Source organism: Papio anubis, chromosome 7 (genome assembly GCF_008728515.1).
Source record: "Papio anubis isolate 15944 chromosome 7, Panubis1.0, whole genome shotgun sequence".
NCBI lineage: Eukaryota > Metazoa > Chordata > Mammalia > Primates > Cercopithecidae > Papio > Papio anubis.
In genome coordinates this window covers 120,422,217-120,433,170 of record NC_044982.1, presented here as the reverse complement: position 1 = coordinate 120,433,170, position 10,954 = coordinate 120,422,217, and the positions used below count along the sequence as shown (strand labels likewise).

Here is a 10,954-nt window from a genome sequence, read left to right as displayed (position 1 = left end):
AGGACGGGCTTTTTTTTTTTTTTTTTTTTTGAGACGGAGTCTCACTCTATCGCCCAGGCTGGAGCGCAGTGGCCGGATCTCAGCTCACTGCAAGCTCCGCCTCCCGGGTTTACGCTATTCTCCTGCCTCAGCCCCCCGAGTAGCTGGGACTACAGGCGCCTGCCACCTCGCCTGGCTAGTTTTTTGTATTTTTTTTTTTTAGTAGAGACAGGGTTTCACCGTGTTAGCCAGGATGGTCTCAATCTCCTGACCTCGTGATCTGCCCGCCTCGGCCTCCCAAAGTGCTGGGATTACAGGCTTGAGCCACCGCGCCCGGCCCCCATAGGACGGCTTTTTAACGTCTAGGGGAGGTCTTAATATAAAGTAGTTGCCGTCCTAAGCGGCCTTGCTGGGATTTGGGGAGGGGCATGCCATCCTGCCTGTAGAGAGGCTGAGACCAGCTCCTCTCCCTCAGGAGGACCTGTCCATGCCCCTGATCGAAGAGGAAATCGATGGGCTCTCTGGTCTCCTGTTCCCCTTCTATGATGCTGACACCCACATGCTCTACCTGGCTGGAAAGGTAGTAGGAGGCGGGGGAGGGCCCGGGGCAGCCTGTGGGAAAGCCCTGACTTCATTGCACCCCCGCAACTGCCCCACCCCCTTGAGAATAGCCAGCCTAACCTCTCTGGTGTTCCCTGACCCAACCCAAGTTCCTTGGCCTCACCTCTCCCATTCACACCTGCCCTCAAGTCTGACACCCATTCTTACTCAAGTGTCTGCTACCAAGAATTCCTTCAAAGGTGGGCTGGAGTGGGTTTTACATTGGAGTAAAGATCAGAGCCTGCAGTGTAGTCAGTGATGAATGATGGAATTTGAGATACCCACCAGGAGATCCTTTGGTGAATATAACCTTGTTTGTCAGAAAGGCTGTCTACACACACACACTCACATCAGCCCACCCACCTTCACCTCTCCACCCGCAGTGAGTCCACTGTGGTGCACCCACTAGGAGCCTAGAAGCAAGGTTTCCTTAGTTTTTATAACCACCCATGAAGCACAGGGGAGAGCTGTCTTCATGTGGCTCCTGGGACCAGGCCCTGCTCTGCCCTCCCTACCTGCCACCTTCCTCACCTCCATCTCTCCTGACCCCAGGGTGATGGAAACATCCGGTACTACGAGATCAGCACTGAGAAGCCCTACCTGAGTTACCTCATGGAGTTCCGCTCCCCAGCCCCGCAGAAAGGCCTAGGTAAGGGGCCCCCAGGCTGCCACGGCTGGTGTGCTCATGCACGGGAGGACATCTGGCCCATGGGTCACCCCCTCCCTTAAATGGAAAATCAGACTCAGAAGGCCACAGCACATGTGCAAGTTGGAACAGAACCTGCATGAGCTGGCCCTGCTGCAGCTGTCACTGCCCACTGGACCAGCGCTGTCACCCCACCGTGCTCACATCCACCATCAGTAGCCGCTTGCCAGCACGTGCTCTGCGTCTGCACTCCTGATCGCAGATGGGGAGCCTGAAGCCCACAGTGGCTATGACGATGGTGGGAAGTGGTCCATGGTGGGAAGTAGTCCAGTAACTAAAGGTCAGAGCGGGGTCTAGGCACAAGTCCCTTCCTGAGCCTCTAGGAAGCTGGGACTCCCAGACCCCAGCAGCAGCTCTGTCTGCCTGATAGGGCAGGAAGAAGTTCCAGATGTTCCCATGACTGCAGCCCCAAGCTCCCTAGGCTCTCAGGCAGAAACACAGAGAGGGCTCCGGGCTTGACAGGGTGTAGTGAGTGAGAACCCACATTCTCCCACCACTAAAAGTCTTACAACCAATTTTCCCTCCTTTCAACTAACCTGGTAATGCATATGATTCAGCAATTCTACATTTGGGGTCCAAATCACCCAGTGAAACACCTATTTTCAAGGACCTCCCGTTCCCACCTCTGCGGTGATCCTCCTTGGAGCTTGAGTCTAGTTTGCTTTCCTGTGGGTCTGGTATTATGGACAGGGCCTGAGGGCCAGCTTCCATCAGGGCTGAAAGGACCTGACAGCCCACTCCAGTGACCAACAGCAAAATGGAAGCCAAGAGATGTCCAAAGTCCCAATCACCATTCCATCAACTTTACCCTTCCCCAACTCTGTCATCCCCACCTCCTTCACTGTCACTCCTGCATCAAATAGTATAAAAATCAGCCTGAACTTTGGAGTCAGACCTGGGTTTACATTCTGGCTCAGCTGTGCACTTAATCCCTCTAAGTCTCAGTTTCCTCAACTGTAAAATGGAGATAATCAAACCTTCCTTGAATGGCTAATGTAAGGCTTAGAGACCATATGTGCAAGGCACCTGACAGAGCACTTGACTCCTTCTGCTCCTTCACATAGCTGTTCAACAAACAGTTATTGAGTTCCAACTGTATACCAGACCTTGCACAAAGTCCAGTGGCAAATAGAACATGGCCTTACTCTCATGGGGATCACATTCCACTGAGCAGGAGACAGGCAGTAAACAAATAAGAAAAATGTTGTGTAGGGATGAGTTCTAGGCAGAGAGTCAAAGGGTGTGCTAGAACAGAGAGTGACTGGGGGCTACTTTACATAGGTGATCAGGGAAGGCCTCTCTGTGATGATATTTTAGGTTGAGCTCTGAAAGATGGGAAGGAGAAAGAGCAGTCCCAGCAGGGGGAATGGTTAGTGCAAAGGCTCTGTGGCTAGAATGAGCCTGACATGTTCTAGGAACAGAAAGGAGGTCAGTGTGGCTGAACATGGTGTAGACTCTGTGATGTAGCAGGAGATGGGGGTAGGGTGTTAGGAGACCGTTGGAGAGGTGGGCAGGGGCTGAATCCATGGGATGCATTAGCCTGGGAAAGCAGTTTGCATTTGATTAGGAAATCATTGTGGGGACGGTTCTTTTTCTTGAGTGGGAGATGAGACAACATGATGTGATCTGAAATGTTAGTTACGATTGCTCTGGCAGCCAGGTGTGGTGACTTACACCTGTAATCCTGGCAGTTTGGGAGGCCGAGGCAGGTGGATCACCTGAGGTCAGGAGTTCGAGACCAGCCTGGCCAACATGGTGAAACCCTGTCTCTAAACCCTGTCACTAAAAATACAAAAATTACCTGGGTGTGGTGATACACCCCTGTAATCCCAGCTACTTGGGAGGCTGAGGCAGGAGAATTGCTTGAACCTGGGAGGCAGAGGTTGCAGTGAACTGAGATCACACCACTGCACTCCAACCTGGGCAACAGAGCCAGACTCTGTCAAAAAAAAAAAATAATAATAATTCTCTGACTTCAGTAGAGAGAATGGATTTGGGAGGGGCAGGAGGAAGGCAGGGCAACCAGTTAGGAAGAAGTTGTAGACTTTTAGGCAAGAGAGGATAATAGGTGGACAGGAGGAAGACAGGGAGAACAGGATGAATCCAGATGTTTAGAAAGTAATGTCAGCAGGACTTGCTAAGGTATCAGATATGGAGGGCTGGAGAGGAAAGAAGGAGGAAGGACTCAGAATGACTCACCTCATCCTCATCCTCATCCTCCTCACCTGTGACCACTATTGAGCATTTGCTGTGACCTAGGCACTTATTATAGACACAGACAAATTAAGCAGCTCACCAGAGGCAGGTCTTACCTGCTGAGTAGCAGAGGCAGAACTCAGACCGAATCTGCTGACTCTTAATCCCATTTGGGAAACCATTTCACCCCTTCCCTCCAGCTCCTGGAATTTCTTTATCTGGAAGAGCAGGCTTCCAGCCCAGTGGAGGAGAGGCAGAGCCTTAACTCATATTCACAATACAGGGAAAGAAACTAATGTTGTCTGTGCTTGTCACGGTGCCAGGCAGTTAATGAGTATCTTGGCACATATTCTCCTGATCACCTCATATGGGGCCACTGTTGTCCTCCTCGAACCAGCCAAGGAACTAGAAGCTCAGAGAGTTGTGACTTGCCAAAGGACTCCCAGATGGAAAGGGGACAGAGTCAGGATTCAAACCCCGTTGGTCCACCCCTAGATAGAACTGTGCTCCTCGCACCGCACTTCCCCTCGTTCCCATGATAGATGTTCAGCAGAGGCAGCTGTTAGGGACACGTGGCAAGTGAACCCACACAGGCAACATGTGCACACATTGTTGGTTCTAGGAGGCATAGAACAGAACAGCAATCTCGGGCTGCATCCAGACCTCTTCCAATTCTGAGGGGTCCAATTATAAAGCGTGCACTGTGGTGAGGCAGGTCTGGCCCAAAGAGCTTGAGAGGTGACTATCCAGAGACAGAGACTGATTGAAGAAGCCCGGGTCCACCCTCTGCCCTCTGCATGGGCCGTTGCCTCCAAACCTAAGTACATTCCTCAGCCTTTCCCCGGCCCAGAACATCATGGGGTGATGTCACTGAGAGGCAGTTTCTGGTACCCCATGGAGCCACATGTGTGCCTGTTACAGGGGTCATGCCCAAGCACGGGCTGGATGTGTCAGCCTGCGAGGTGTTCCGCTTCTACAAGCTGGTGACTCTCAAGGGCCTCATTGAGCCCATCTCCATGATCGTGCCCCGGAGGGTAAGTGGGGCTGGGCTGGGCTCCGGGAGGGGGGCCTGCATCGCATCCTAGCCTGCTCACCACTGACCATGACCCTGGAGAAACCCAGGTGAGAGATGTGCTGTGGACTGGGGTCTTCAAACCCAATTTGGGGTGAGGGGCATCCTCAGACGGGACAGTTGGATTTGCTCATGAGTGCAGGCGGGTAGTTCCAGGAGGAAAACGCAGTGCAAAGGCATAGAGGCAGGAGAGCAGGTAGCGTGATTGGAGATCAGTGAGAAGAGTCTGACTGAAGAGTAGGGGCTTTTCTAGCAGCCCCCCATCTGTCCTCTCTTCTGCTCCTCCCACTGCAGTCAGATTCCTACCAGGAAGACATTTACCCAATGACACCAGGCACGGAGCCAGCACTGACCCCGGATGAATGGCTGGGAGGCATCAACCGAGGTACCACAGCCGGGGACTCCACAGAGCACAGGAGGGCTGCAGCCTTTGCCTTCAGCGCAGCTTGCCCCAGTTCCCCTTGCCTATCCCCGTGCTTGAACTTCCCTCCCACCCAGCCTGCTGGACCATCACCTGACAGCCCATGGGATCATCAGTGAGAGCATTTCCCTTGCCTTCTTTAGATCCCGTGCTGATGTCTTTGAAAGAAGGCTATAAGAAGTCCTCAAAAATGGTATTTAAGGCTCCCATCAAAGAAAAGAAGAGTGTTGTGGTCAACGGAATAGATTTATTAGAAAATGTCCCACCCAGGACAGAGAATGAGGTAAGGAATGTAAGTTATTACCTCCACAGGCCCTAGAAGAACAAGAACTTTACATTTCAATTACGGGCTTCAGGCCTTTAAGCCAGTTCCATTCTGAGACATTTTTCTTTCTGTGACAAATACCATAAGTAGCCTGATATTGGTTTCTGATGCCTCTGACCCCGATAAATAGAAGCTGGGATGTCTGGAGATATCAGTTCCCCACACCACCCCCACACCTCAAATTCACTAACCTACAGAGTTATGCATCTCCTCATGAATTCATTCCAGAACGTTGCTGTCATTTGGTGTTCCAGAAGTTATAAATTCCTGACTAACAGGGCAAGCCTGGCCTCATGTATCACAGCCCTGCCTCCCTCACTGGCGTTGCAGCAGTGCTGGGGTCTGACACTTCCAGTCTTTGTGGAAGAGACTGGGTGTTTATGAAGGTGCTCTTTTTTTTTTTTTTTTTTTTGAGATGGAGTCTCGCTCTGTTGCCCAGGCTGGAGTGCAGTGGCGCGATCTCGGCTCACTGCAAGCTCCGCCTCCTGGGTTCATGCCATTCTCCTGCCTCAGCCTCCCGAGTAGCTGGGACTACAGGTGCCCACCACCACACCGCTAGTTTTTTTGTCTTTTTTAATAGAGACGGGGTTTCACCATGTTAGCCAGGATGGTCTCAATCTCCTGACCTCGTGATCCGCTCGCCTCGGCCTCCCAAAGTGCTGGGATTACAGGCGTGAGCCACCGCGCCCGGCCATGAAGGTGCTCTTTGTACCACTTGAGACGGGAGCAAGCTCTTTCGGGGCAGCTCGACTGGGCCTTGTCCATGTCCCCCAGTGGTATCTCCTTCCAGCCCACACCCCCATTCCCTGATGCCAACATGGTTTATCTCAGCTGGGGTTCACAGGATGCCTACTGTGTGCCAGACATAAGGCATGATACAACTGAAATGGAGATGGCTGCATGACCCCACCTGCATTTGAATCCTGGCTTTGCCATTTCCTGGCTGTGACTGAGCAAGTTTACTGATCTTTATAAGTCCATTTCCTTGTGGTAAAATAGGGATATGGAATGCTATGAGCATTAAAGAGATAATTCATAAGTGTCTAGCATTCTTCCTGGCTCATGTTAAGTGCTCAAAGGAAAAGGTCAACTGTATCAGCTATCTATTGCTGTGTAACAAATTACCCTAGAACTTAATGGCCTAAACCCACAAACACGTATTAGCCCACAGTTTCTTTGCATGCCCATGGCTGAAGGTCTCTCATGAGGGTACAGTTACATTGTCCACTGGGGCTGGAATCACTTCTGAAGGCTCAACTGTGGAAGGATCTACTTCCAAGTTCATTCATGTGGTTGCTGCTGGGACTCATGTCCTCAGGGGCTATTGGACTGAGGGCCTCAGTTCCTCCTTGGGCTGTTGGCCAGAACTTCCCTCAGGTCCCTGCCATGTGGACTCCTCCATAAGGCAGCTCACAACAGGGTGTGTGAGCAGAAGAGCAAGAGAGGGCACCCAAGATGGAAGCCAGTCTTTCTGTCACCTAATCTTGGAAATGGTATCCCACCACTTCTGCCCTATTCTGTTCATTTGAAGCAATCTATTAGGGCCAGCCCATGCTTGAGGAGAGGGAATAACATGGGAGCTATCTTAAATTAGACACCACCTATACCACCAACTTATGTTATCACTATTTTTTTTTTTTTTTTTTTTTTTTGAGAAGGAGTCTCACTCTGTAGCCCAGGCTGGAGCTCAGTGGCACAATCTCAGCTCACTGCAACCTCCACCTCCCAGGTTCAAATGATTCTCCTTCCCCAACCTCCCAAGTAGCTGGGATTACAAGCGTGCACCACCATGCCCAGCTAATTTTTATATTTTTGGTAGAGATAGGGTTTCACCATGTTTGAGAGGTTGGTCTTGAACTCCTGACCTTAGGTGATCCACCCGCCTTGGCCTCCCAAAGTGCTGGGATTACAGATGTGAGCCACCACGCCTGGCCCATTATCACTATTATTAATAAAAATAAGACGCTTCTTGACCTCTGGGACCTCACAGTCTTAAGGGGGAGATTGGCAGGTAACTTGATAATTGCCATAAAATATGCTTGTATGCCAATGTAGAGGGATATTCAGGGCTGGATGAAATGATGTGATAAATGGGATTTGCTTTAAAATAACCCCTGAGGAAAGTGGTGCAGGGGAGGTGGGTGGTAGTAGAGATGAAGTAAGAATGGTCCCACAGGCTGGGCGCGGTAGCTCATGCTTGTAATCCCAGCACTTTAGGAGGCCAAGGTGGGTGGATCGCCTGAGGTCAGGAGTTCGAGACCAGCCTGGTCAACATGGTGAAACCCTGTCTCTACTAAAAATACAAAAATGAGCCAGGCATGGTGGTGCATGCCTGCAATCCCAGCTACTCAGGAGGCTGGGGCAGAAGAATCACTTGAACCCAGGAGGTGGAGACTAAAGCTGAGTGATGGGTACTTGGGGGTTCATGGTGCTATACTTTCTATTAATATATATATAACATTTTTCATTTAAAAAATGTTTTAAGTTTTTTCTTGCATTTATTTATTTATGTTTTAGAGTCAGGGTCCTGCCCTATCTCCCAGACTGGAGTGCTGTGGCACGATCATAGCTCACTACAGCCTCAATCTCCTAGGCTCAAGCAATAATCCCACCTTAGACTTCCGAGTAGCTGGGACTAGAGGCGTGTACCACCATGCCCAACTAATTTGATTTTAAACATTTTTGTAGAGACAGGGTCTTACTATATTGCACAGGCTGGTCTTAAACTCCTGGGCTCAAGCAATCCTTCCACTTTCGCCTCCCAAAGTGCTGGGATTACAGTCATGAGACACTGAGCCAAGCTATTTTCTTGTTTTTAAAAGAACCCTACTTTTTGAAGATAGAGACACAGGGGTCACTGTGATAGCCCAGGAGGGCAATAACAAGGGCCTGAACTCAGTTCTGGCACTGGGTCTGGAGAAGGCAGGGTTCAATAGTAGTTAAACAATATTTCGCTGTAGATTTGCCTATGTGACTCAGAACTGAGAACCTGGAGGAAAACCTTAAAGGGTCTCGAGCAGACAAAACAGATGCCACAATCTACACCAAAGTTGTGCATCTTCCTCGTTGGGAAGAAGCTTTCTCAAAACCTGCTGACTCTGGCTTTATCCATAGTTTTAATCATCACAGCAGTTTGGAAGCAGCCAATTAGAAAGTGCGGCTGTCAAAGGTGGACACATTGATCTAAGTGTGAGGAAACAACTCATAGCTTGATGCAAGGGAAAAGACCTACAGTTGTACAACTCAGTAACTTTACTAAAAATCGCTGAATCGTATGCTTAAAATGCGTGAATTTTATAGTGTGTGAATTACACCTCACTAACGTGGTTTTTTTTTGACAAAAGTGGACCAAAAAACAATGCAAAGAAATTTTGAGAACTTGGAAGACACAAGAGTGTGTAGAGTCATTTAGTGCAAAGGCAAATAGTATGTCATACCTCTGAACAGATATAACTGGGACTGGTGGTTTGTTAGTTAACAAAAAATATTTTTTTTAAGTTAGTTAAAGGAGGGAATTGTGGCTGGGCGCAGTGGCTCACGCCTGTAATCCCAGCACTTTGGGAGGCTGAGGCTTGCAGATCGCCTGAGGTTAAGAGTTTGAGACCAGCCTAACCAACACGGTGAAACCCTGTCTCTATTAAAAATACAAAATTAGCCAGGCGTGGTGACGCACACCTGTAATCACAGCTACTTGGGAGGCTGAGGCAGGAGAATCACTTGAACCCAGGAGGCGGAGGTTGTGGTGAGCGGATATTGCACCATTGCACTCCAGCCTGGGCAACAAGAGTGAAACTCTGTCTCAAAAAAAAAAAAAAAAGGAGAGAATCTTAAAAACATACATTCTTTTTTTTTTTTCTTTTTTTTTTTTTTTTTTTTTTTTTTGAGACAGAGTCTTGCTCTGTCACCCAGGCTGTGGTATAATGGTGCAATCTTGACTCACTGCAACCTCCACCTCCCGGGTTCAAGCAATTCTTCTGCCTCAGCCTCCCAAGTAGCTGAGACTACAGGCGCCCACCACCATGCCTGGCTAATTTTTGTATTTTCAGTAGAGACAGGGTTTCACCATGTTGACCAGGCTGGTCTCGAACTCCTGACCTCAGGTGGTCCACCTCCCTTGGCCTCTCAAAGTGCTGGGATTACAGGTGTGAGCCACGGCACCCAGCCAATAGATACATTCGTTTTTGTTGTTGTTGTTTTGTTTTGTTTTGGGATGGAGTCACTTTGTTGCCCAGGCTGGAGTGCAGTGCATGATCTCAGCTCACTGCAACCTCCATCTCCCGGGTTCAAGCAATTCTTTGCTTCAGCCTCCCGAGTAGCTGGGGTTACAGGCGCCTGCCACCACACCCGGCTAATTTCATATTTTTGGGTAGAGACGGGGTTTCACCATCTTGGCCAGGCTGGTCTTGAACTCTTGACCTCGTGATCCACCCACCTCGGCCTTCTAAAATGCTGAGATTACAGGCATGAGCCACCATGCCTGGTCAATACATTCTTTAAACCATTTATTTTTGTTTTAAACATAAAACATGCCAGGTGCAGTGGCACCCCTCTAGTCCCAGCTACTCAGGAGGCTCAGGTGGGAGGATCGCTTGAGCCCAGGAGTTTGAGTCCAGCCTGGGCAACATGGCAAGATTCTATCCCTAAAAAATAAAAGTAGGCTGGGATGATGGCTTACACCTGTAATCCCAGCACCTTGGGAGGCTGAGGAGGGTGGATCACTTGAGGCCAGGAATTCAAGACCAGCCTGGCCAACATGGTGAAACCCCATCTCTACTAAAAATACAAAAATTAGCCAGGCGTGGTGGCACACACCTGTAGTCCCAGCTACTCCGGAGGCTGAAGCAGAAGAATCCCTTGAACCTGGAGGCAGAGGTTGCAGTGAGCCGAGATCGTGCCACTGCACTCTAGCCTGGGTGACAGAGCAAGACTCTGTCTCAAAAACAAACAAACAAACAAATAAGTAAATAAACAATAAAAATAAAACATATACATTCATTTAGCATATTTCGATGAAGACCTTTTCTTCAAGGAGGCCCTCCCTGGTTGGAATCTGTCATGTATATCAAACAAATCACACCTTAACTCCCATTTCCGGTTTCCATTTCTTTTAGGTAGAAAAATAATTTAAAGTCCATCTGAAAGCAAAGTCCTAGTTTTTACAGTGTTTTCCCTCATCTTTTTTTGAGACATTGAGGTATAATTTGCGTATGGTAAAATTCATCCTCTGTAGTGGGTTGGTTTCAGAGTTTTGACAAACACACGCAGTCATGCAGCCACCATCAGCCAAGATATAGAATATTCTCCAGTCTTTTAGGGCTACATCTTCCACACCTAATTCAGCTGCAATTTTTTTTAGCATCACCTTTATCAAGATTTTCTAAGCATTTAATTAAGTTTTTATAGAAACAACAACTCTCTTTTTGTGCTCATTTCATCAATTTATATCATATTTCATTAAATTATGCAATTACAATAACAATGTAATTCACACCAGAAAGTTTGAGGCCAAACACAATTGACTGTGGGTAACATTCAACTCAGGTGTGCAGGAGCTGCAAGGAGCCTGCTGCTTTCCAGGGCTCAGCGTTTTGTGGACATCTGTCAATATGTTTTACAGGAGAAATGGAGGCGGGTTAAGCTAGAGAGTCGTTGGGG

General features: G+C 48.9%; 1 protein-coding gene across 3 annotated transcripts in view; it reads left to right on the top strand.

Annotated features, from left to right (window-relative positions):
• The window catches only part of CORO2B (coronin 2B), a 151,377-nt gene that overhangs the window by 137,463 nt on the left and 2,960 nt on the right, over positions 1-10,954 (top strand). For all 3 annotated transcript variants that reach the window (XM_031668545.1, XM_031668544.1, XM_031668546.1), the window contains exons 7-11: positions 455-559; positions 1,132-1,228; positions 4,403-4,515; positions 4,848-4,938; positions 5,118-5,257. In XM_031668545.1, the coding sequence (XP_031524405.1) occupies positions 455-559; positions 1,132-1,228; positions 4,403-4,515; positions 4,848-4,938; positions 5,118-5,257 (546 nt within the window). The remainder of the gene's footprint in view (positions 1-454; positions 560-1,131; positions 1,229-4,402; positions 4,516-4,847; positions 4,939-5,117; positions 5,258-10,954) is intronic.